The sequence below is a fragment of the Dipodomys merriami genome, unplaced genomic scaffold (assembly GCF_024711535.1).
Source record: "Dipodomys merriami isolate MVZ:Mamm:240054 unplaced genomic scaffold, mDipMer1.0.p SCAF_19, whole genome shotgun sequence".
Taxonomy (NCBI): Eukaryota; Metazoa; Chordata; class Mammalia; order Rodentia; family Heteromyidae; genus Dipodomys; species Dipodomys merriami.
Genome location: NW_027203270.1, coordinates 29,280,001 through 29,306,343, shown reverse-complemented (window position 1 = coordinate 29,306,343; position 26,343 = coordinate 29,280,001). Strand labels below are relative to the sequence as shown.

At 52.8% G+C, this 26,343-nt stretch overlaps 1 protein-coding gene across 5 annotated transcripts in view; it reads right to left on the bottom strand.

The window, feature by feature from the left end:
• The window catches only part of Srcin1 (SRC kinase signaling inhibitor 1), a 70,949-nt gene that overhangs the window by 1,160 nt on the left and 43,446 nt on the right, over positions 1 to 26,343 (bottom strand). For 3 of the 5 annotated variants that reach the window (XM_070028192.1, XM_070028193.1, XM_070028194.1), the window contains 12 exons: positions 26,076 to 26,343; positions 24,999 to 25,091; positions 24,714 to 24,757; positions 24,251 to 24,438; positions 22,984 to 23,159; positions 17,149 to 17,279; positions 16,833 to 16,980; positions 16,300 to 16,546; positions 14,516 to 14,750; positions 12,939 to 13,093; positions 12,461 to 12,613; positions 7,432 to 7,578 (listed from right to left, as the gene is read on the bottom strand). The exon at positions 26,076 to 26,343 is cut by the window's right edge and continues 595 nt beyond it. In XM_070028192.1, coding sequence (XP_069884293.1) covers positions 7,432 to 7,578; positions 12,461 to 12,613; positions 12,939 to 13,093; positions 14,516 to 14,750; positions 16,300 to 16,546; positions 16,833 to 16,980; positions 17,149 to 17,279; positions 22,984 to 23,159; positions 24,251 to 24,438; positions 24,714 to 24,757; positions 24,999 to 25,091; positions 26,076 to 26,343 — 1,985 coding nt within the window. Of the gene's footprint in view, positions 1 to 7,431; positions 7,579 to 8,475; positions 9,031 to 11,429; positions 11,553 to 12,460; positions 12,614 to 12,938; positions 13,094 to 14,515; positions 14,751 to 16,299; positions 16,547 to 16,832; positions 16,981 to 17,148; positions 17,280 to 22,983; positions 23,160 to 24,250; positions 24,439 to 24,713; positions 24,758 to 24,998; positions 25,092 to 26,075 lie in introns of all 5 variants that reach the window. The other 2 variants (XM_070028190.1, XM_070028191.1) reach the window with 1 other exon arrangement.

The following is a 26,343-nucleotide window of genomic DNA, read 5'->3' as shown; positions in this document are numbered from 1 at the left end:
CCAAGAGAGAATTAACTGCAAAAGCGAGAGACCAGAGGGGCATCTGGAGACAGCGGTCCCCTGAATTGGGGAGGTGGGGCACTGGGCAGGGACAGAAAGGAAGCAGGGGAGGGCTGTGGGGTTTGGATCAAAGGGTCTAAAACCAGAGTAGGGTGGGGCCACCCATGGTTACTGATAGGGAAGAGAGAAGGCCAAAGAGAGACACCAAGAAGCACAGGAGAGACCCAGCCCCCAGGACAGGCAGAGGGGACATGGTGGGGGGAGAGGAAGGAGAGAGGGAAGGGAGAAGAATGAAAGGTTAGCTGGGACAGGGATGCATCTGGAGGCAGAAGCAGAGCGTCAGCAGCCCAGCCCAGCAATCAGGGAACATCCAGGCTTCAGCTGGAGGCCTCTGGGAGAGGCAGGAGTGAACCTGTCTTGACACTACAAAAAGCCCCAGCTGGGAATCTGGGTGAGAAGGCACTTGTGATGCCCAGCCTCCCCTCCAGGTACAGAAGGCCCCATGGAAGCAGTGTCCCCCAACGCTCAGCAACCCTTTTGGTAGAAAAGAGGCCACTCCCCAGGGCAAATGCTACACTCCCTGACTGGCTCCAGAACTTTCTGCTCACCTTCCTTCCCACCTCCCAGAGACTCCCTGGGTCTGTGCTGGTCTTGGAGGGTTGCTCTCTGGAGCAGTGCTCTCACCTCCAAGGGGTAACATAAGCAGACTCCAGGTTCCCTTCTAGAACTCTCTCAGATGGGAGCTGGGGAATGTGTATTTTAAGCAGATGCCCTAAGTGAGTCTGCTACAAATTTAACTTTGGGAACCCCTGGGTTAAGATAAAATAAACCAGGCTGGATTCTCTGGGTAACTGTATGCACTATGCCTGATAGGCTTATTTAGCTCCTTGTGTGCCAACTGAAGAGCTCTTAGGAGACTGAGGCAGAAGACTTGAGAGTTTGAGGCCAGCCTGAGCTACAAGGCCAGAACTTGTCTTTAAAAAAAAACAAGCAGGGGGGCGGGGGGAGGATGGGAAGGGATGGGAAGGGGAAACAAAGGAGGAGGCTACAATGCTTGATAAGAAATGTACTCATTATCTTGCCCATGTAACTGTAACTCCTCTGTACAGTATTTTCACATTAAAATAAATAAGTAAATAAATAAAATATTTTAAAAAACAAGCAAACTAAGATTGAAAGCCTGGCATCAGTGGCTCATACCTGTAATTTAGCTACTTAGGTTGCTGAGATCTGCAGATTGTGGTTCAAAGCCAGCTGGGGCAGGAAAGTCTGTGAGATTCTCCAGTTAACCTCCTCCCCCCCCCCAAAAAAAAAGAGGTAGAAGTGGAACTGTGATTCAAGTGGTAGAGCGCCAATCTTGAGTGAAAAACCCAGGCCCTGAGTTCCAGCTTCAGTAGTGGCACAAACACACACACACACACACACACACACACACACGCACACACACACACACGCACACACACACACACAGACTGAAAATGGAGTTGTGTGGCATATGACCAGGTAACTCTCTGTGACTAGCTCCACATAGGCTTTCCCAGGTGTCTCACAGGGGAAAGCTCAAGTCTCATGCAAGCCCTGCCTTCTGCAGTAGGAAGACAGCAGGCTTCAGCTGGCCTGACTCCTAGGGAGTCACCCTGTTACTGGTGATGGCCAGCTCTTCTTCCCCAGGGGCATATATGGCCTACTGGATGATGAATCAGGTTTTAGGACACTGCCATTTGCAACAGACATTTCCCGTTTATCAAAGTCAAGGCATGACTGCAGGTCTTCCACTCTGTCCCACTCTACCTTGGCTGCTCCTCCTTTATAGCCTCAAGACCAACAAATTATTGTCCCCTGCCATGGGTCAAACTCAGCTCTCCCAGGGACTCTCCAGTACCTGAGCTGGAGATACACTCAACCAGGGCAGCCCAGTGCTCCACCCCCTGCCCCCCCCCCCACACCCCCTCCATCCTGGGGCCACTTTCCCTACCCCTTCCCCATTCCAGCCTTCCTTGCCTGGAGCCCCATGGGAGAACACGTCTACTGTCTCCCTGGTGTCCCTTCACATCCACCACGTCCTCAAGCAAGATGCTGGTTTCTTCCTGGCTATCCTCTTTGTTCAGAACCGGCCTTTCTAGTTAAAAGCTTTTTCTGTTCCCTTTAGCCTCTTTTCAGCAACTTGGTCTATTACAAGCTTTGATCTTTGGAACACCTGACTTCAAGCTTTTGCCACTGCTGACTGCAGGGCCCTTCCTCCTCTCCCAGTGCACAGCCTTTAGACATCCTGTGTTCACGAGTTTCTGTGGCTACCTCCAGGGTCCCTTGTCACAGAGATCACTCGTGGTTGCTCTGTTTTATGAGGTCCTCATGGCCATCTTCCCTCCCAGGAGACTCTCACCACAGGTCAATCCAAAACTCCTGGTGGTCAGGCTGAGGGTGCAGGCCCTGCCCTGCCCGGTGATGCTTCCATCTTGTGCTGCTCAGGTGATGTGGCTCATCTCCCAGGGCTTCTTGTCATTTCTCTGTTATTTGCCAGTCTTCTTCTGTGGGTCCCAAGTTTGTCCAGAGTAGCAGAACTTTGTCCTCTTTGTAGCAAGGAAGACACTTCATAGATGTTCAGCTTTCGTTAGGAAAACAGCTGCCCCCTCACCTGTCTGCCTGAGGATCACACTGCGCCATGTGCTCTGGGCCTCAGGGTACTACCCAGCCCATGCTCTGACTCGAGATCCCTATAAGAGCGGATGGTCCTGCTGCTGCAGACCTTGCTGGCCACCTCATCTGCCAGGGCCTCCCAGGGACCGGCAAGAGCAGGAAACAGTGCTATGCCCCCTTGCAATTTCCCCTCAGGAGCCACTGCTCCTATTCATCCCTGGGTGCTTCAACATCCATCTGTCCCTTCACCTCTAGGTGGGCCCCTCATATGAGTCATGAGATAGTGTGATCTATAGGCCTCTTACTGTTAGTGCAAGAGGGGTGTCCATATTAAGCTCTGTGTGTGTGCGCACGTGCACGTGCACACACATGCACATGCCTGCTGGCACTAGGGCTTGAATTCAGCATCTAGGCACTGTCCCTTAGGGTTTTTTGTTGTTGTTGTTGTTCAAGGCTGGCACTCTATCACTTGAGCCACAGCTCCAGTACTGGCTTTTTACTGGCTAATTGGAAATAAGAGTCTCATGGACTTTCTTGCCCAGGTTGGCTTCAAACCACGATCCTCAGATCTCAGCCTCCTGAGTAGCTAGCATCGCAGGCATGAGCCACAGGTGCCTGGTTTACCCCAAGCTTTTGATCCTTGAGAAATTTCCACCACCCTTTCATCCTGAGCTCAACAATTGGTGCTCTTTCTCAGCCATCTCTCCAGGGCCTCTGTACCATTAGGCACTGATTTTTTGCAAGGCACCCCATCCCGTAAATGCTCTTCTCCCATTTCTTTCTCTTTTTTTTCTTTTCTAGCCACAGAGCTTGAACTCAGGGACTAGGCACTGTCCCTGAGCTCTTTTTGTTCAAAGCTAGCACTCTACCATTTTGAGCCATAGCACCACTTCTGATTTTCTGGTGGTTAACTGGAGATAAGAGTCTCACAGACTTTCCTGCCTGGAGCTGGTTCAACATGATTCTCAGATCTCAGCCTCTTGAGGTGCTAGGATTACAGATGTGAGCCACCAGTGCCTGGCTCTTCCCCCTATTTCTTATTCCCCTCAACCTCATCATCGTGAAAGTAGGCTTTGAGGGCTGGGAAAATAGGTCAGTGGTAGAGTGCTTGCCTTGCCTGCTCAAGGCCCTGGATTTAATTCCTCAGCATCCAGAAAAGGCCAGAAGTGGTGCTGTAGCTCAAGAGGTAGAGTACTTGCCTTGAGTTGAAGAGCTGAGGGACAGTACCCAGGCCCAGAGTTCAAGCCCCATGACTGACCAAAAGAGAAAGAGAGAGAGAAAGAGAAAGAGAGAGAGAGAGAGAGAGAGAGAGAGAGAGAGAGAGAGAGATACAGCCTTGGCCACCAAGCTGGAACACCAGAGTCGTCCCTGGCAAATGCATATTCCAGCCTAGTGAGGACACTGGTGACTCTTCCCCTGCCAGATCACTGCATGGCTTTTCAAAGCTCTTCCCTATGCCATGGGGAATCTGTGATCTCAGAACCTGCTGCGCATTTTTGTCCCCTTGTACAGATAAGGAAAGAAAGTCTGGAGAAAAGAGAGGACTAGGACCAAGATCACAGCATGGGCTGGCGGGAACCAGGGATGGGAGTGACTGGAGCACAATAGTGTTGGGAGGAGGGGGTCACAGGAGGCCCCCAGCAAGGGAACCAACAGAGCTGACAGTGCAGGATGCTGGGCAACAAGGAAGGGATTCCAGCTGGAAGCAGAAGGGATGGATTTTTAAATGCTGCGTGTGAGAGAATGCTAATCAAATATGCACTTGACAAAGCTCCCAGTTCTGAGAAAATAGTCCAGAGGTGGCAGAAGTCACAGGATGACCTTAGAAGATCATGAATTTAGGTAACAAGACAAGGATGGTTTGCCTTCCCAACCCCCATCTTTTTTTTTTTTTCTGGTTGGAAATGGGGCTTGAACTCAGGGCCTGGGTACTGCCCCTGCTCTTTTGCTCAAAGCTAACACTCTACCATTTTGAGCCACAGAGCCACTTCCAGTCTTCTGGTGGTTAATTGGAGATAAGAGTCTAATGGACTTTCCTGTCTGGTCTGGCTTTGAACCTTGATTCTCAGATCTCAGCCTCCTGAATAGCTAAGATTACAGGCATGGGCCACCACCAGGATCCCTTTATTTTTCTTCTCAGTACTGAGGATGGAACCGAGGCTTCTCACATGTGCTCTACCACTGAGTATGCCCCAGCCCTCCTCCCTCTGTACTCGCTCTGTTCTCTGTTCTCTCTGTCTCTCTCTCTGTCTCTCTCTCCCCCCCACCCCCACCCCATATTGGGGTTTCAACACAATGAGGAATTGTGTTCAGGGCCTCATAACTTGCTAAGCAGGCTATCACCTGAGTCACTCCAGCAGCCCTATGGTTTGTTTTACTTTTAAAAATTTCCATCGAAATGGGCTGGGAAGGGGCTGGGAAGGTGGCTCAGTGGTAGAGCACTTGCCTTGCATGCCTGAGGCCCTGGGTTCGATTCCCCAGCACCACATAATCAAAAAAAAAGCCGGAAGTGGTGCTGTGGCTCAAGTGGTAGAGCGCTAGCCTTGAGCTGAAGAGCTGAGGGACAGCGTCCAGGCCCAAGCCTCACGACTGGACCCAAAAACAAACAAACAAAAGAAAGAAAGAAAGAAAGAAAGAAAGAAAGAAATGGGCTGGGAAGGTGGCTCAGCAGTACAGTGCTTGCCTCGCATGCATGAGGCCCTGGGTTCGAATCCTCAGCACCACATAAACAGAAAAAGCTGGAAGTAGCACTGCAGTTCAAGTGGTAGAGTACTAGACTTGAGCAAAAGGGGTTTAGGTACAGTGCCCAGGCCCTGAGTTCAAGCCCCAAGACTGGCAGAAGAAGAAGGAGGAGGAGGAGGAGAAGGAGAAGGAGGAGGAAGAGGAGCAGGAGCAGGAGGAAGAAAGAAGAAGAGGAAGAAAGAAGAAGAAGAAGAGGAAGAAAGAAGAAGGAGAGGAAGAAGAAGAAGAAGAGGAGGAGGAGGAGGAGGAGAAGGAGGAGGAGGAGGAGGAGGAAGAGGAGGAGGAGGAGGAGGAGGAGGAGGAGGAGGAGGAGATGGGTATTTCTTCATCAGAAAGAAGAAATTTCAATGAACTCTTCTAGCATAGGGAAAGTGACCGAGGCAGGGTGCAGAGGGACCGCTGTGGCTCCTTAGGCATGAGGGTCTGGAAGGACCCCAGTGGTGGGGCCAGCAAAGAAGGCAGTCACTGGCTGGGAGGGGCACCAGGCCTAGATACCCAAGGACCCTTAAGACTTAGCTGAGGGGGGCAGGGACTGGAGCCCAGCACAGAGACTTGGGCAGGCAGAGCAGAGTCAGAGGGAAGCCTGAGTCCCAGAAAAAGAAAGGTGTGGTGGGAGGAGACAGGGCCAAGGCATTTGAGAATGGAGAAATGAAGAAGTGGGTGGCAGAGAAATGTCCAGAAAGGAGTAGAGGGCTGGCCTGAGGGGCGGTGGGGGTGGGGAGGACACCAGGGCAGGAAGGGTGGCCCAGCCACAGGGGTGTGGGGGTGAGGGTATATACACAGACCCCACCGCACAGGTGGAGGAAGAAGCAGGAAAAGAACCTGTTTGGCCACTGGAGACCTCACTATGCTCTTCCTCAGCCAAGGGGCTGAGGAACTTGGGGAAGATCAGGCCTAGAGGTATGTACCTGATCGATAGAGCAAAACAGAACACTAGGTGACAGGTAGAGAGGTGAGGCTCTGGGGCACGGAGGAGACAGGATGCATCACAGTGGGGCAGAACTACAGGCAGCGCATGTGTGTACAGGGGGAGGCCTGTGAGATGGTCCTGATTTGTGTCCTGCTCCCCAGCCTCAGTCTCCCCGCCTATCCAATGGGCACAGTAAGTGAGAATGGAAACAGCATATGTGCTGGACACAAGTGAACAGCCTAGAATGTTCAGCTGTTCTTATGGATACAGAGGAAGGACCAGCTTGGATAGGACATTATCCAGAATAGCAGCAGGAAAAATAGCTAGAGATGGGCCTCTCGGAGCATTGGGGGCCATCAAGAGGAAGGTGGAGGCTGGTAAGGAGCAGCTAGGAGGAAGGATGGCTAGAAGGCAGGCAGGCTGACCATTCACCTATGTGGCCGTGGCTTTGAGCTATCTGGATGCCACTCCTGGCTGATGCCATTTTATGTGCCCTTTTAGCAAGTCCCTTTCTTGGTCTGAGCTGTCCCCTCATCTATAAAGGAGGTCACTCACCTCATGCAACTCTAATTTCCTGCCTCTGTGCCTAGAACCTTCTGGAGGTCAGAGCACCTAGACAAAGCAAGGCCTACTTTGACATCAGAATGGGCCTGACATCCTGGGGCTGCTAACCAAATGCCTGGCAGATCTTTCAACATCCAGCCCTGACCACATTGCAGACTATGGGCCACAAACACACATGGGTGATGTCACTGGGTGGTTGCGCCCCCTGCAGTCCCCTTTCTACCTGTTCTCATCTGGGGGCCAACCAGAGCATGGGGAGAAGGGAGGAGGCAAGTAAGGTGGGCAGAAGGGTGTGGCCCCTGGCACAGGTTGGCCTTAGCAGGGAGGTGGCTGCTGGTGGTCAAGGATCTAATCGTCCTCCCTCCCCCAGGAGCAAGTGATGTGTCACCCATGGCACTTGGTCCCCAAGCAGAGGGTTCCTAGGGTTAGTTAGCCAGATGCAAGGTGCTAGGGCTGGAGGGAGATGGGAGCCAGTTCTGCCTGGCAGGGGCAGGAATAGTGACTTGCAGCCGCGGCTCAGCATACATGGATAGAACACACATGTACCCCCCCCCCCACACACACACCCCTGCTCTCACCTGCTGCTGGGCCTGGATCCTCATGTACTCAGCCCTCTGTTTGCTGTGCTTGCCTTTGTCAGGACTGCCCACTTGGCCCTGGGTTGTCTTCAGCCGAGAGGCCCCGGGAGTCACCACTTTCATGGGTGGCACGCTGCCGCTGCCACTCTGTGAAAAGAAAAATAGTTGTGGTTGGAGAGTCTCATGCGGAGCCTTCAGCAGAGGCTGGGATATCCTCCCTGAGACCCTTCCCTGGGGCTCCACCGCACACTCAGCCCCACTCTGACCTCCAGCGCCTCTTTTGTGGCTTCCTTGAGTGGCCTAGAGGCAGCTGGTGCCTTTCTGGGGAGGTGATGGTCCCCAGCACCGTGTCCGTTCTTGGCAAGGGACATACCGTAATGGTTCCAGAAGCACCGGCTTAGGCAGAGAGGCTCTCTCTCTCCCTCCCTTTCTCTCTCTCTATACTGAGGATTGAACCTAGGACCTTGTACCTGCTACTTCTGAGCTACATCCTCAGTTTTTGCTTTTCTTTTTCTTTTTGGTGGAGGAGGGCAAGGGGATTCTCTAAGAACAGAGCAGGATCAGCAACCTTAGGCCCTTTAATGGAGGGGAAGGTAAAGTCATCCCAAAGATGGGCAAGCCTGGCTCCCGTGGCACCCCCCCCCCCCCGCAGGTACCACGCCTGCCCAGAGGTGCTCTGGGGACCCAAAAGTGCAAGCACAGAAATGACAGAGACAGAGAGAATCAGAGACAGGAGTGGGGAGCATGAAATGGACGAGGGGGGTAGATCTTTATTCGTTGGTTTACAGATACAGAGTAGAGAGGGAGAGGTCCTTCCAGGTTCTTGCCGAGGCTGAGAGGGCCAAGTCCTGGGCTGGCTAGCTTCCCAGCCTCCCCAGGCTCAACCACATCCTCCTGCCTGGCAGTGGGCTCCCAGGAGGTGGTGGACTGAGAAAAGGGCGAGAGGGGAGCTGGTGTGGGACCCCAGCAGCTCCCACTCCCTCCACTCTGAAGGCCCAGAGACTGGAACAGGAAGACAGCACAAGACCAAGGGGAGGCATCCACCTGGGGCCTGGGGGGCAGGGGCGGGGTGCTTCCAGGGTGCCTCATGGTGGGGACAGTGCCCATCTCATTCAGGGTGGCTTCCAGCTCCCAGAGCGTCTCCTCTAGACTGTCCATCCGCTGCAGGGTGAGGCCAGCTGCAGGCTGCTCTCCAGTGCAGATTTGGCCAGCTCGTCCAGAGTCCTTGGGGGTCTCTTCTGAATGCTTCTCAGTAATGGAAAGCGCCTGAGTCTCCTCCAGAGTGGGTCCCAGAGGACAGGGGACTTTGGCTTCTAAATCTTCTGAGCTTCGACTTCCTGTGGCCCAGTTCTTCAGAGCTTCTCTTTCCTCCGTGGGCATCAGGCTGTTCCTAGGCCAGGGAGCCTCAGCTGCCCACCCCGGCAGGGCCTGTGGTCCATTCCAGGCCCTCCTACTGCCAGCCAGGGTCCGTGGTCTCGGCATGGGAGCCATCCTAGGACCTGGTTTCTCAAAGCTGGCTTCTGGTGGGGAAGGAGAACTGGGGGGACATTCTGTCAAGATGATCTGTGGGACACAGAATGCCCTGGGACCTGGGGCAGCCTGGAGGGAGAAGAAAAGTGAGGAAGAATGTGATCCAACAAGCCAAAGCCCTAGACCCTTCCTGTACCAGATGGGGGACACTGAGCAGGAGAAGGGTAACCACTGTTACCCAGGCCACTGGAGGCACAGCCTGCTTCCAGGTAAATACCAGTTTACCTGGAAGCTCAGGTATATATACGTATACATATACACATATATATGTGTATGTATGCATATATGTACATATGTGTATATTATATATATTATATATAATGTGGGTAACTATATTATATATAGTAAGGTATATATAATATATATTATATATTCATTTCTCATCGCCCAGATTGAACATGGGGGAAAGTCCCGGGGTTAACCCCATAAGTCCACCCATCTGCAGTAGTACAGGGCTAGGGGTGAATTTAGTGAGTTCATGTGAGAATGTGCAGAGCATAGTGCCTGGCATGTGGTGATCAGGCTATTTGCTGAATTGAATGGAATGATCCAGACTTTCCCAGGGTGGAGAGCAATGTCAGCCCCGGCCTGGCAGGGTGAAGCCACCATCCCGATCTCCAGCCAGAGGCTCCTGATCCCTCTGCCATTATAACTGCTTCCTAAGGGGACTTCACAGTCAAGAGTGGGGCTCAGCCTTGGCTGGTCCTCTTCTGTACACCCTTGGGCACCTGCTCCTGTGGGAGCATCCCCACTCTGACCCTGACTGGGGTCCACAGAGGACCCCATGGAACTCCCAATCTGAGCGAATCGTGGCCTAGTTCCAAGCATATGCCAGCTCCTGTCTCATGTATATCCTCATGGGATATACTGCCCCTCACTGTCCCCACCTCACAGGGGAGGGACGCTGGGTGTGTCACCCACCGTCACAGACCCTCAGTTAGTGGCTGAGCCAGGATTTGAATCCAGACAGCCTGACTCCAAGTCCAGTGCTCTTTCCACTAAATGGAGCTATGTAGGGATACTTGGGGAAACAAAGATCTCAACCACCCCTTCCGAGGCCACCCCTCCCCTAGCCCTGTACCTGCTTACCTGAAAGTGGGGGGCTGCAGGCAGGCAGGGAAGTCCCCACTTGCCCGGCTCCACTGCCAGATGACACTCAGGATGCAGAGGGACAGCCAGGCCCAAAAGATTAGGGAAAGGGCCTTGCTCACCAGACCCTTTCAGGACAGGTCCCCAGAACTGGACAGCAGCAGAGCTGGTACTGAGCGCACAGCCTCCCCGGACATGTCTCTCCCATATCACTCAGCCTGATGGCTCTCTAGACAGCTCTGTGCCATCCCCAGCCTGGCACACAGCACTGCCCAGGGTCTGATTTCTGTCTGTCTCCCAGGAGACCAAAGCACCACCAAGGCCTCAAGCAAGGCCAAAATTCAGGTGGGTACCATCATGAATCCACTGAGCACCAGAAAGAACCACAGAGTCAGGTGAAGAAGTATGTGACCAGGACACTGTCCTGTCTCAGGGCTCCTTTCTCAGCTCCCCTGCCCCAACCTGCAGAGAATAGTCCCAGTCCCCTACCATCCCCTCCCCAGTCACAGTCCCATAGGGTGCAAACAGCACATCCACCCCCAAATTCCCAAGAGAAAATAAAGAGAAAATAAATGGAGCGGAACAATAGCAAAGGACTGAAGTTAGAGAAAAGGAAGAACTTCCCAATCAAAGGGAACATGGGACAGGGGAAGATTGAAGGGGAGCTGTCTTGCTCCCACAGTGCAAGGCATAGATTCCAGTGGGAAAAGCAGACCACCTCCCCTGGCACAAGCAGCAGAGCAGGGCATGAGGGAGGAAACTAAGCCAGTCCTGGGGCTGGAACTCAAGGCTTGAGCACTGTCCCCGAGCTCTTTTGCACAAGGCTAGCACTCTATCCTTTGAGCCACAGCTCGAAGTTTTTTGGTGGTTAATTGGGGATAAGAGTCTCACACACTTTTTTGACCAGGCTGGCTTCAAACCTTGATCCTCAAATCTCAGCCTCCTGAGTAGCTAGGATTATAGGTATGAGTCACCAGCGCCCTGCCAAAGTATTTTGAGTTGGACTCCATCATCTTTTAAGCCAGATTCAAAGTACACTCATGACCCAAAGCAATATTCAGGCTTTGGGCCAGAATCTCACCCCATGCTGCAAACAAAACACTCAGACCACTACAAACCAGACTGGGAACCACGCCTGTAAAAGAACAAGGACTCAAAGGATCACCACATACCCAGGCCACTGGAATCTCTGGGGAAGACCCACCTATGAGGTCACAGGAAGGCTGAGCTGTGTGTGGCCCTTGGGTGGGGAGCAGGGGCAGTGGTGGGAGGGCTTGGCGTGAGGGCGTGTTAGCAGGTTAGCGTGAGAGGTGCAGAGAGGAAGCTGTGGAGGCACAGGCAGAGAGGAAGCTGTGAGAGGTGAGGGGCAGCCCCGTTACCTTCCGTGTGGGGCCTGGGGCTGAGCCCCCGGGGACCCCCAGATCCTGAGGGGACAGCAAGATGGGGATCGGCTGACGGCGGGGCGTAGGGGGGAGGGAGGACACTGAGCTTCTCTCAAACACCTGGGGAGCAGAAGGTGGGGCAGGTTTGGAGGAGGGGGTTCCAGGGAGGATGAGGGTGCTGGTTGTTGGCCCAGACACCCATGCGGAGGGTAGCCTGGGATGGCATGGGTCCCCAGCCTCACCCCTTAGCCCACCACCATAGCAGCTAGCAGGCTCTGACCTCCATTTTCTCTCCTCTTTCAGAAGTCCCTGATGCTTCAGGACTCCAGGCATGGGAGGAGAGGGGTTGGGAGGCCGGAGGGCTAAGAACGTGCGGTGGGTCACAGAACTGGAGAGCCACAGGGCCCTTGGACAATGGAGACCTCAAGAATTCTATGCTCAGAATACTCAGGTCAGGGTCTCACCTTACACTAGCTGTCCTCGATCATATAATCTCAGAATATGCAGGCATGGAGCTTCCACAGTACAGTGGGTCTTGGGGGTGCTGATGTGGATCTCAAAGACTACGATAAAAAACTAAAACCTCCAAAGAGGGGCCCAGGAGGAGTCTCCCAAGTGCTAGAATTACAGGTGTGTACCACCTCAAAAGAGAGACTTTTGACATTTTTCTCTTTTTGTGTGTGTGTGTTGGTCCTGGGGCTTGGGAGGGAGATGTCCCTGAGCTTCTTTGCTCAAAGTTAGTGCTCTACCAATTGAGCCACAGCCCCACTTCTAGCTTTTTGGTGATTGACTGGAGATAAGACTCTCAACAGACTTTCTTTGCCTGGGCTGGCTTTGAACTGTGGTCCTCAGATCTCAGCCCCCTGAGTCGCTAAGATTACAGGCGTGATTTTACAGTGAAGGAATGTGGGCAAGGCTGGATCCTACGCTTAGCACTCACTGTCTGCCCCAGTCCCATTGCCTCAAGCCAATCTGGCAGGGAACTGGGCCTGGCTGAGGCCTGGGGGCCAGGCACACCCCTAACCCACCTCCAGCTCCGCGATGATGCGGTCCTCATCATCCTCATCCTTGATGGCAGAAGCCATGATGGGTGGTGTGGATGCGGGGCGGGCCACCTCAGACACGGCCCGGCGTAGCTTCACCTGGGGTTTCTGCACCTCCAGCTCCTCAGACTCAGCTTTCTGTAAGATCCAGGAGCTCCATCAAGAGCAGGCTCCAGTATCAGCTTACCTCCAGGCCCCCAGGCCCTCTCCCACTACCCCAGCTCAGCACCTGCTACTTCCTCCATCTTCTCTAAAATACCTACACCAGGCACGGGGCATGGGCAGGATGGATGCAAATCCACATTTTTGGGATCTACCAAGATCTTGAGATCTACTACTGGACTCTACCTCTTTCTCTCCCACTGTCTTTGAGAAAGGACCCCTCCTACTCCCTGAGGGTTTCTGGAGGTCATTGCAGGCTTCTCCCTCCCTCAAACCCCCAGGATCCCCACCAGGTTGGCACCTTGATGAAGGCTGAGTCTTTCTTGCTGGTGACCACCACCTCTCCCGTGCGCGTGGTAGTCAGGCCGTGGGAGGAAGGAAAGCTCCGGCGGGGAGGGGGAGGAGGGGGTGATTTGGAGGGCTTCTCTGTGCGGTATCGGGGCACCGTCAGTTCATCTGCAGGCAGCCAAGAGGCTAGGGTCAGAGGTTCTCCCCACCCCCACCCCCGAGTCCTGAAGTTTCAGCACTGCATCTGACTGCAAAGGTTTGATAAACCTTGTTCCCTCCTCCAGGGAGGACTGAGAGGAAAGAGGAAGGCTCAAGGGAAAGGACATGGGGCTTGCCTTCTCCACTTGCTTCTCCACACCATCTAGCCCTACATAGCATCTGAGAGATGGCTAAACTGCTGCTCAGGCTCCAGCACTTCAACAGCTCCCCAGCGAGTCATACACTCGGTCAGCTTTGGGGAGCACAGCTCCGATCCATCTTCTTGCCCCTCGGCCCCAGCTAGGCTCAGAGCTGGGGCCTGGCCCTACCTACCAGTGTCCCCCTCAGCCTACCTCCCCTCCCCAGCCTTGTCTCCAGGGCAATCTGCTGAAAGGTCACTTGAATTGTAACATTCCCCTGTCTTTGAGCCTGCAGTGGCTCCCCATCACCCCAAAGTAGACCAGGCTTCCTAGGCCAGGGCCTTCTCTTTGTCCCTGCCAACCCCTAGTCTCTGCTCTGCTTGTCACTGCCAGGGTGGACCGTGGTCAGGCAAACATGAATCTCGGGGGCCCCTACAGGGCTGGGCCCGCTCCCTGGCTGGCTGGGGAATGTCTACTCTTTTACAACCCCCACCCTCGGCCACCCAGGGCTTCCTTGAGGACGGTACAGGCATGGGTCACTTCACTGACCACATTTGGCCCCTGGGTTCATTCTGAATTAAACACTAGGTATAGCAAGGGGTGGGGAGACTACTCAGCCATTTGGAGTGGTAATGTCCTGATTGTACAATGGGAATTGTGAGTGACTGACTGACTGACTACCCCCCCCCCCCCGGGCTGTTGTGACATTAGAAGACATTTGGACAGTTCTCATCATAGAGCCATAAGTGCTTGCACACACGAACAGGAATATTATGCCCGCTAAATCCTAAGCTCCTTGAAAGCAGGCTCTGACTTCTTTCTCCCCAGCATTTTGCACACAGTAGATATTTTAATAAGATGTGTTGCTGGAATCAGTGAATGAACTATGACTTCTCTGTCTGCTCAGATCTGCTGCTCCACAGTTCTTCAGGCTTAGGAGCGAAGAACCGACGTCAGCACAGGTCAGGCATGGCACACTTTCTCAGTGCAACCTGGTGCCAGCCTGAATGTATTTGTCCTCCCTCCATGGCCCTCAAGGCAGCGTGAAGAGTCTCAGTGGAGTCTAGCTTACCCTCCCCTTTTGAGTCCTGATCTCTCTTCAGTAGCTGAGGGTTGGCTACTGATGGCCCGTATCCCCTATTCTTGCAGCCTGGCTATCGTGGGGCTCACAGCCCAGGACCTCTCCATCAACCAAGAACTCTGAGGATGGGGCTCCCCAACTCTGGGCTCCTCACTAGCCCTTCTGCTTTACCTGAGCCCCTCCTTCCACTGGGCTCCGTTCGAGGGGCTGCCTTCTGGCTGTGGGGCACCTTGGGGGGTTTGTGGTCTGGAGTGGGGGTGGGGCCCGGATGGGCCTTGCTGGCACAGTCCAAGTCAGGGATGGCCTTGAGCAGCTCAGCCTGCGTCTCCTCCAGCAGCCGATTGATGTCCTTGGCGCTGTACTGGGTCAAAGCTGCCCTCTTCTCCTCCCAGTCTCGCTCAGCAGCCTTGACAGGAGGGACTGAGGGTCAGGACTCCTGTCCTGACAGTGCTCCTCCTGAGCTCCAGGGCTCAGACACTTCCCCCAGCTACATGTGAAGGGATGGACAGGGAACCTCACTGTGATACAGCCCCAGCAGACCCTGGGCCTTTCTACGTGGATATTATACACTAGCCCCAAGGGTCAGGGCTGCCATCTTTATTAGTCCTGTTTCTGGACATTCTATTCTGTTTCTGTTTCAGTGGCCATATATCCTATTTACTTTGGGATTCTTTTCTTTTTGGCACTACTAGAGTTTGAACCCATGGCCTCATACTTGCTAAGCAGGCACGCTTACCACTGAGTCACAACTCTAGGTTTGATTTTTTTTTTCTGAATATTCTTCAGAGAGACTCACTTCCTGTCAGTGCCTAAGTGCAATCCCCCTATGTAGGTTTCCTAGTAGCTAAGATAACAGGCATGGGCCACTGGGTCCAGCTCTCCATTAAGAAGAAATCTCAGGGCTAGGAATGTGGCTTAGTGGTAAGAGTGCTTGCCTAGCATGCATGAAGGCCTAGATTTGATTCCTCAGTATGACATAAATAGAAAAGGCTAGAAGAGGGGCTGTGACTCAAGTGGTAGAGTGCTAGCCTTGAGCAAAAGCAGCTCAGGAACAGTGCCTAGACCCTAAGTTCAAGCCTCAAGACTGGCCAAAAAATTATTAAAAAAAACAAACGTCTCATACCAGGTGCTGGTAGCTCATGCCTGTAATCCTAGCTTTTTAGAAGGTAGAGACCTGAAGATCACAGTTGAAAGCCAGCCTGGGCAAAAAAGTCAATGAGAGGGCTGGGAAGGCGGCTCAGTGGTAGAGTGCTTACCTTACATGCTTGAGGCCCTGGGTTTGATTCCTCAGCACCACATAAGCAAAAAAGAAAAAAGCCGGAAGTGGCGCTGTTGCTCAAGTGGTAGAGTGCTAGCCTTGAGCTGAAGAGCTGAGGGACATACACCCAGGCCGAGTTCAGGCCCCACAACCGGACCCCCCAAAAAAAAAATAGTCCATGAGATTCCTATTTTCAATTAACCACTAGAGAACCGGAAGTGGAGCTGTGGCTCAAAGTGGTAGAGCACTAGCCTTGTGTGAAAAAGCTCAGGGACAACACCCAGGTCCTGAGTTCAAGCCCCATGACTGACAAAAAAAAAAAATCTCACAAACTTTTTTTTTCCCCTTCCCAGGTTGTCTTGAACTGGAATCCCAACCATCTCACCCTTCTAAGTAGCTTGGATTACAGGAATGAGCACAGAGCTTAAGGGTGAACTGCTCACAGGTGCCCGCATTTTCTGTGTTAGCATAAGCTAACACCATACTGCTTTGAATACTAAAGCATTCTGTCTAGAAAGATTAATGTTACCCTCATCATTATGCTTCTTAGACTTTCATTAAAGAACTGATCTTCCTCCCCCTTCCCCCGCAAAAAAAAAAAAAAAAAAAAAAAAAATGACGTTGTTTTGGCGCCTGTCATGGCAATAACTTGAGAACACAGATCATGCCCCTCACCCCCAGTCCCAGGCCCCAGTACCTCAACAGACACAGCCTTGTCCATGCTTCTCTTGCCAGGAGTGTCCAGGCCTTTGCTGGGGTTGCTGCTCTTAGGGGTGAGAGGGGCTCCTTCAGCTGGCCCAGTCAGCTCATGGAGGTTCAGTGGGGGGCTAGGGGGTGGCATTTCAAAGTCCAAGCCCTTGTTGAAGTCTGTCTCCGCAGTCACCTTCTTGGGGGACTGAGTGAGGAGGTTGTTGGGGGGTGGCCACACACCCTCGTCCACTTGCCTGTGGTTGGGAGAGTTTGGAACAGCTGTGAGGCTGAGGTGAGGGATGGTGGCCCCTTGGAGGAAGTTGGGGTGTGAGGAGGGCTAAGGGATCTTGCAGGAGAGACATGGGTAGGCCTGGAGAGGAGCGTGAGGGCAAGCCACACCTACAGCATTCAGGAGTCACAGGATAAAGGATCTGACCCTGTGTGTGAACACACACACACACACACACACACACACACACACACACACACACACACACACACACACGGGTACAGGAAATCATAAGTCAGGGAGGAAATGACCTGCGGATCTGGGCTAATGTGTCTGTGACCCCACGGCAGCGCTTGAGGAGCCCGTCCAGGCGCTGTGGCTCCTCCTTCAGGAATTTCACCGCCTCCACCTCTACACGCAGCACTACCCGCATCTTGCTCTGCAAGCCTGGGAAGTGAGCTGAGGGGACAGGAGGTAATAAGCTAAGAATGAGGGAGGAAGGGAGGGAGGGAGGGAGGGAGGGAGGGGGGAGCAAGCAGGAAGGACTGGGGAGCAGGGGGTGTTGCTAGAATCATAGCAGGGCCTTTCACACTGGTTCAGAGGCCACTGTCACCAACACAAGCTCACCCTTAAGCTCTGTCAGTGTTTCTCCGAGCTGCTTCAGCACCAGTGCCTTCTCCTCCAGCTCAGGGCCGGGCACCAGCCGATGGTTGTGAGATATGTCCCTCTGGATCTTCTCCACTGACTTCTCCAAGTCACTGCAGCCACAGAGAGACCCTCTCAGCCCCTCTGGCCCCAGCCCAGCCCCCTGAAATTGGGCAGCTGGAAAGAAATCAAGCCACTAGTCAGATCAAAATTGAAAGCAATCTACCAGGCCGCATGCCCAAGTGAAATCAGAAATGCTAAATCTCATAGATAAGACCTCGGAAGAGCTTCTTAGAGGTGCCCTGAGCCATGGTGGAGAGGCTCTAATCTTAACATCAGCCCAAATCTCCCTCCTTGTAACTTGTAGCCTTTGACTCTCATTCAGTCAAGATAGGAGGAGAGAATCTGGCAGCCTTTCAGAGGACCAGAGGCAGCTCTGTGTGCCCATGGGGGGTTCTGTCTGGGAGATACCCCTGGGCCAACCTACATTTAACTGCCAAACCTTCTGCTGCCTCCTTAGCAATTCGAGATTTTCAGTTGGTTTATACAAAGCTTGTGCCATTTAAGATTCTATAACTTTTTATAATGTAAACCGGGCCACATCATCAGCCTTTGTACTAAACCCTAAATAAATTCATCATCCTGAGGCTAAAACCCAAACTTTCTAGTGTAACCAAGGCAGGGATTTGGATAGTGGCTCTAGTTAGTAAAATACAAACTCCAATCCCAGCATCTCCTTCCCAGCAGAGAGATCTTGTGCAATTACCTAATCTCTGGGCCTCAATCCTCTCACTCAAGAAATGGGGATGCTAAGTGCTCCTCCCCGGTGGGTCATTGTGAGGATTAATTGAGCTAATGCAGAGGAGCTGCTCCCAGGGAGCTGCTCATTTTCCCTCCAGCAGCAGCTCCCTCCCTACCTGGTTTACTTCTCTTTAAACCATTCAGAATCCCTCTGGGGTCCAATATGTGTTTTGTCCTCTGTTGTTGTTGTTGTTGTTGTTGCTGTTGCTGCGGCTGTTTGTTTTTTATTGGTCATGGGGCTTAAACTCAGGGCTGGAGCACTGTCCCTGAACTCTTTCACTCAAAGCTAAACTCTACTACTTTGAGCCACAGCTCTATTTCCGGTTTTCTGGTGGTTAATTGGAGATAAGAGTCTCACAGACTTTCCTGCCCAGGCTGGCTTTGAACCACAATCCTCAGATCTCAGCCTCCTGAGTAGCTAGGATTATAGGTATGAAGACCAGCGCCTGGCTCTCTCTATCCTTCAAACACCATGTTCTCTGCCTAGAACTTTCCATACGTGTATACACACACACACACACACACACACACACACACACACATTTCTACTCACGCTCAGATTACAATGGTAAACTCTCCTCCAATCCCTCCATTTGGGAATTGGGGGTCTGCTTCTTGCAACCCCCACACTGCAAACACCTCATGCTCCTATTTGCTAGGTTGTACAACCTTCTGGAACTCTAGCCCCAGGCAGACAAGGAATGTCTACCAGACTCATCTCTGATCACCAGCATCTGGCACAGTTCCTGGTGTAGAGTGGGTGCCTGGTAACTAATTGCTGCATGAATAAAGAAGTAAAAGGAAGAAATTGCCACTGGAAGGTCATCTCAATTCTGTACTTAAGTGGCTGACATACCTGACCCACATGCACAACTTTACATACATTCCTGTCAAATCTCATCTGCTGCATTTCAGCTCAACAATCCAGGTGCAAACAAATTTTGAATCCGTCCTATCATCCAACAGCTTTGCTCGCCTCAAAGCTCTGTGTCATCAATGAATCTCATCAGCAGGCCAGAGACATCTTCATCCAAATAGCAAGTAAAAGGACAGAGCAGGGCAAAATCTTGGGACCACGCACTACCAAATAAAAAGCTATCTTCTATGAAGGATTTAACTGTATGTCCTGTGCCATGTTCACCCTTGATATTCATTACCTTCTTTTAACTTTAAAACTCTGGACACGTGGACACAGTCAATACCTCTTTATACATAAACAAAAGGTGGTTACAACACTGGACTATATTTCTCAGGCTCCCTTGCAGTTAGAAGTAATCATTCAACTAAGACTTACTCAATGGGTAAGTAAAAGGGGTAGATGCTGCTTCTAGATCTGGCCCCTGAGGGCTTCTTCCATACCTTTTCACATCTGGCTAAGAAATCATAATTTGGGGGCTGAGATTGGTGGCTTCATGGCAGAGTGCTTGCCTAGTATGCACGAGGCCCTGGGTTCGATTCCTCAGTACCACATAAACAAACAAAAAAGTCATTAAATTAAAAATACTAAAAAAGAAATCATGAGTGATCTTGAGAGGCACTTACTGAAGAGACCATCAGCTTGGGTCCGTGAAAGACAGCCACCCTGCTAACCCACCCTAAACTGTTTCTTGACAAAGAAGAGAATATCTATTATTTTTGAACTTTTATACAATTTCAGAGCTTGTTTATTATAGTAGCTGCTCTCATTTAATGATACTCTACGTGAGGCTTTGGCATTACTTAAAAAATAAATAAAAAGCCTAGGGAAACTTAGACATTCACAAGTCCAAAGCTATACAACTATACTCCATGGCCAAATAGTATATACTCACATCTCACTCAAGCCACTGTATTCTGATTCTGCTGATTCTGCTGTATCTGCTTCCACAATGGGTAGACGTCACCCACCGCTCACCTGCTGGCCTACTCAGCCCTTGTTCCACCACACAGGAAAGAACAACTCTCTCCTGCTGTGTTTGGGACACCCGACTAGTCCAGGCTAGGCCACCTTTGTAAAATAGTCACTCCCAAGCATCATTCTGAGGGAGAAGTCCTCTCTCATTTAAGGGAAGACTCTGGTGAGCCTTCAAGGGGAAATAACATTGAACCTCAAGTGGTATGGCTAAGAGCAACAACAAAGAGGTAGGAAAGTAGTGTGTGTGGGGGGCGCAGAAGGCAAGGACCACAAAGAAAGGACTAGCCCTACATCTACCTCCAGACTCCTTTAGCACCTTCATTTTCTGATTATACAATCTGCTAATGTTTTAGAGCTTCTAACTTGGGTGGGACAAGCCTGCAATCCTAGCAATTTAGGAGGTATAGATTGGAGAGATGACCAGCTAGGCAAAGAGAAGTTTGAGAGACTCCATCATAGCCAATGGCTGGGCCCAGTAGTGAGTATATTACCCATGCTAGAGCAGACGCACAATAAATGGGCACAGTGGTATACACGCCTGTCATCCTCAGCAACACTGGAAAGCACAAAGAGGAGGGGCACAGCTCAGGCATGTTTAGGTATAAAGCCAAATCCTTACTCGAAAATAACCAATGTAAGCCAGGCATGGGTGGCCTACACCTATAATCCTAGCTACTCAGGAGGCTGAGATCTGAGGATCAAGGTTCAAAGCCAGCCCAGTCAGGAAACTATGTGAGACTCTTATCTCCACTAAACTACCATAAAAGCCAGAAGCTATGACTCAAGTGGAAGAACACTAGCCTTGAGCAAAAGAAGCTCAAGGACAGTGCCCAGGTCCTGAGTTCAAGACCCAGCACCAACACACACACACACACACACACACACACACACACACACACACACACCCCTCACACACAAACCAATGTCAAAAGGTGCTGAAAGCATTATTCAAGTGGCAAGCCTGATGCCCTGAGTTCAATGCCAGCACTACAAACAACAAAATAGCAGTATCTAGTCTTTCCATATGCACATTTAGTTGTGGAAGAGTCAAGATGAGAGGGCCAGGACAGGACAGCTAAATAACTGTCAGGACCAAACACAAAATGAGAAATTTTGCCCCTAATTAAAAAATTACTTAGGATTTCAAGAGGATAGCTGAGCCCTGAACAAAACACAGGGCCCATGTGAACTCAGAGCCCTGTGTACCCTCATAGGTGGCATGCCTCCAAAACCAGTCCTGGGTTAGCAAAAGGCAGACTCCAGGAACCAACGGGACTTAGCTAGCAGAGGCAACCCCAAAAAGGAAATGTCCAGACAGAACCCACGTGCTTGGCTAGACGGACAGTTGAGTGAGCCAAGTGGAAAGACTGTCAGCAAGATGCCAGGAAAGAGCAAGAGGCACCACAAAATAAAGCTGGAGCAGGTAGGTAGGGGCTTGCAGCCAGAACAGGGGTCAGCACAGGTGTAGAGTTCATGCCTAGGGAGGCTATGGGAGCTAGGCCAGCCAGCCCTATCCTTGAAAAAGAGAAAGGAGTCCATTCCAGGATGGATAATCCTGCTAGAAGTAGTCGTTTGGGTCCTTGGCTCCCTCAAGTGAGCAGTCTGAGTAATGGGCTTGATAAAAGATGAGGATGAGAAGCTTCTATATTCCTACAGAACTACGACCCCCAGGAAGCCAGGGACCAGACACTCATAATCACCAGAATATAAATCTGCCTTTTATCTTTTCCACTTCTGTTGCTTTGAGATTTCTTTGAATTTCCCTTTAATGTCTCAGTAAAGTTCCTTTTGAAAATTCTGACCAGCTTCTCTGTGTGGAATGCAAAGGACAAGGAAAGGACAAAGAAGATGGATAAATGGAATTCCCGGGGGGATGGAGCGGATGGAGGAAGCTGCTGGTCTACTTGGAGATCTGGCTGCAGCTGTCACTAAGTTACCACACCTCAAGCGTTGAGTGTGGCTACTTCTGGATTATTTCCATGCCAAAGATGGTCCCTTACTCCATCTCAGCCTCATGGTGTCATGGGACTCCTTGCTTTGTACATCTATCTGACAGATGTAAGGACCACGAGCTGTGTGGGCCCCAGGCTCCTTCTCAAGGCAATAGCTCCAGATATGACTTAGTAAAGAAAATCTAGCTCCTGTGAGCAACTCTACTGACGTCCTGTGTCTCTAGCCAGCCCTGACTACCCCTTAATACAACCCAACCTCTCTCCGGAAAGATCTGCAAAAATCTTAGTACTAGACACAAACAAGAATACTGAGGCACAGAGGCAGATAGGAACAGCCCTGATTTCACAACCCCTTGGTGCTAGCGCTGGATCGCAGGCCTCCTAGTGGTCTGTTATGGGGGGGGGGGGGCGTTGAGGAACAGTTACAAAGGAAGTAGCAGAGTCTAGGTCCGAGAAGAGAGAGCTGTAGTGGAGTACAGCTGCTTAGTCCCTGAATGGACAGTGAAGAACAAATTCTCCCTTCAGAGGTACTAAACAATTGATTTGTGGCCAAGCAGCCTTTTGCTAAATTTGGACCACAGACTCTTCTGTCAACCCTTCCACATCTGAGCCTTTGGGATGGGGTGATCTCTATCCTTCCTCTGAGAACTCTAGAACCCACCTTCAGCTGTGCTACGGAGGGAGGAGGGTTTTCCTTGGTTATACCTGATCTCAGCAATCAGGGAAGGGAAAGCAGTAGCAACAGTGGCTGGGCAGTCAGCATCAGGCTGGGGTGCCTGGGGTCACTACACCCTAGCATTCTACTTGGGTTCACAGATCAAAGGCCAGAAGGCGAATAAAGCAGAGGGCAGGGGGAAACCGGGCAACTGGCCACAGGAGAGTGAAGCCGCAGTCCACAGGGAAGCAAGACCATAGTAAAAGCAGGGACCAAGCCAGAAAAAAAGAAGAAAGAAATCAGGACTTATGCCAGATGGTCAAAGGTTTGTGGGTCACTGAGAAAAACAGGTCACAGAGCAGGATGAAATTGGGCTTCCGAACAGGCCAACGTCACCTGGGGTTCCGAAGGAAACCAGGTTGTGGGGTCACCCAGGTCAGCCCCCCCCCCACCCCCGCCCCATTGCCCCAGCCCCCGCCTGCCCACCCTCCCTCCGCGGCCAGGCCCAGTCTCACTTGAGCTGCTGGGTGATGAGCTCCTCGTCGTTGAGGTAGCGCAGCCGCTCCTCCTCCACCAGGGTGCGCTGCCGCTGCAGCGGGTCCTCCTGCCGCCGGGCCGCCTCCGACACGCGCATGCTCAGCTCCGCCTCGGTGCGCTTCAGCAGCGCGCGCACCGACTCCTGGTTCTGGAGCTGCGGGGTGTAAGGAAGATGGACTCGTGGGCTCGCTGGGGACCGAGGGAGAGGCGCACAGTCGGGGAAGGGCGGATGAGGGCGGGCAGAGGGCATTCCTAAGTGGGTGAGATTCCACCAGCGAAGGCGTGGCACGATGGGGGGGGGGGTGTTGAGGCGGTGGGGTAAATGTGGGTAAAAACAAAGGCTGGAGAGCACCCCCGGGGACCGCCGAGCGGGCAGCGTTTTCTACTGGGTCGTGCAGATGGCGGGGCTGCGTGGCTGTGGCAAGGGGTGGGGCAACGAGGGGCAGAAGGCAGGGTTAAACTCTGAAAAAGCATCCAAACTGGAGGAGAATGGGAAAGAAACGTGGGGCCTGGGAACGGAGTGACCCTTCCTAGGGCTTAGTGGACAGTATGGCTGCCTGGTTGTAGCTGCGAAAAGCCTTGAAGAGGGATTGTCCTGGGATAAAGGACTCAAGCCCTGGGGTGGTTGGTGAGGCTGAGACACAAAGACTAAGGATGGGACCCTGTCCCAAGCCCAAACAGTAGAGATGGATAGGGGAGAGCTTACCAGTGGCCCAGATGGTAACTCTCTGCCCCCTCCTCAGCCTGTCTCTGCTCATTATCATCACCTGATGGGCCCTTGGCCCCTCTTGGGGAGGGGGCACAGTGATGCCAGGTTCCTGACAGGAGGCACCATCTGCCAGGCTGGGCAGGGCAGACTAACCCGACTCAGGTAGGAGGAGGGAGGGGCCTTGGGGAAAAGGGACGCTGGGGCCAGAGGAGCTGGGCCGGAGGAACTGGAACTGTCCTGAGAGATAGTCAGGATGAAGTTGGGTGTGGGCTCCAGGAGAGCAGTGGAAAGAAGCAGAGCTGGAGAGTAGGGCCTGCCCAAAGGGGGCAGAGTTTTAAGTAGGAATCCAGAGCTAGGAGAAAAAGGGGGAAAGGCTGGGGGAGGGGGGAAGAGATCAGTGTGTGATCTGCTAGGGACTTGGAAGTAGCTCAAGGAGATGGATTGGTAAAGACAGGACTGGGAGATGGGGCGGGACTTGTAAGAAAGAGGTGTGGTGAGTTGTGGCTCCTGGGAGGCCGGTGGGGCTGAGGAGGTACCTGGAGCTTGCGCAGTTGCTGCAGCTGACCACGCAGGTCACTGGTGCTGTTCTGCAAGCCCCTCAGGTGCAGCTGCATCTGCAAACGGCTGACAGCAGTGGACTGCCCTGCAGGAGTGCTGCTGGCTGAGGGTGGGGGAGGGCCAGAAACTGGGGTGGCCCCGCTGCTCCGGCTACCAGACCCACATGCTATAGCGAAGGATCAGGAGAATGGGAGAAAAGAGCAAAGAGTGTGCCTGAGAGAGGGGCTGGGGCAACACCACCCCCACTCTGGCACATGATTCTGACTCTGTTCCTTCAGAGTGGGGAGCCAAATACCAGAGCAATGACATCTTGGACTAAGGTGACTACCCATTTATCCATCGAAAGCCCAATGAGGCAGCTAGTGCTTGAGCCCCACTTTACAGATTAGGAAACTGAGACTCAAAGAAGAGATCATGGGAGAGGGTAGAAGGGTCCCTCACCTGCTGAGGGGGTGGCTGCTCCATTGGAGCCTTCAATCTTCTCACTGTGGCACAGGGGAAAAGAAGATGGCCATCAGGATGCCAGGCCAGGCTGGACCATCAAAGCTGATGCCATCTCCTCCAGCTCCCTGATCTTGACACAGAGTCCCAGAGCAGGAAAAGCAGGAAAGGGACTCATCCAGGGTCACCCAGTGAGACACGGGCAGAGCTGAGCCCTGAGCTCCGCACTTCTTCTGAATGCCCCAAGTTCAGGCACTGGCAGGGGTGTTGAAAGAGGGGGCTCACCTTGGGGTCTCAGGCTCTGAGCCTCGTAGTAGGGCACTTTGCACCAGGCCTGTGAGGCTGGCGATCTGCTTCTCCATGGCCTCCATGCGCTCCCTGGGGAAGAAGATGGCTTTGAGCAACCTCACCTCTGATCATGAGGTCCCATCTGCTCAGTCTTCTGCCCAGACCCCCAGAGGTACAACACCATTCCCTTCCAGGCAGCAAGCACACAATTAGACACCCAGTGCCTAAGGAGCAAGCCTATAGCGCCCCACTGCATCCCTCACTACTGCCTCCTGAGAGGTCCCATCCTGACCTTCATATGCTTTGCATATGTCTCCCATATCTTTCTCCCTACCACCTCTAGGAAGCCATCCCAAAGACCCAGTAGCCTGGAGGAAGTCCCTCCACATCATCCAAAGGGATTGCTTTCTTTCTTTCTTTCTTTCTTTCTTTCTTTCCCTTTCCTTTTTTTTCAAGTGTAACTCCCCAATAGCAGGAGCTGGATTTTCCAATCTGGTATGAACAGAACCCTGTGCCGGGCTTACATAGGCCACAAGAGAAGTGTGAAAATGCATGGCTTCCCCTCACCTCTCAGCAGTGTTGTCCCAGGGCACAGGTTATCTCCTGTCCCCCACTTAGTGATGAGCCAAGCCTCCCCAGTGAGAGGCTAGGCAACCCAATGGACTTCCCTCCCACACACAATATCCTATCCGTTCCTACCTTCACCCCAGTGGACTTCAGCTGGACCCATGCTGGACAGCTCTCCAGCTGCACATTCTGAGTCCCAGCTAGGAAGGCACTGAGAAGGACTCGTCCAGTTCTTTGATTTTACAGCAAGGGAAACTGAGGCTAGATCTCCAGAGTCCCTCATCTGGGGCCTTCCCTCACCAGCCCCTTCGGGATTTGCGAATGGATGGGAAATGGCGGCCCATCTCTCCAGTGGTCCTCCCTGCCACCTCGGGGACCATCTGGCCCCCTTCCTCATCAAGACTACTCAGGGTCCCCCGCAGACCTCTCTGAGGCACGCCCACCCACCGTCCCTCGGGTGCCTTTCCCAGCCACGGACACAGCCCCGAGGCTTCACGGGTGCCTCACCTGGTCTCCGTGTCCTTGGCGGGCGGTGGTCCGAACCCCACGAGGGAGCGCTCCCCGGGCCCCGGGAAGAGCTCCGGGGGCGGGGCTCCCGCCGTGGAGGCGCCCCCGGTGCCGCGGCTCTTGCCTCCGGGACTCTCGGCGAAGACGGAGGAGGATCCCGAGTCTTTGCGGAAGGACTGGCGCACGGGGGAGCCGCGGCTGGGGGGCCCCGAGTAGGGGCTGTGCGGGGGCGGGGGTCCCCCGGGCGGCGGCGCCACGTCGGCCAGCT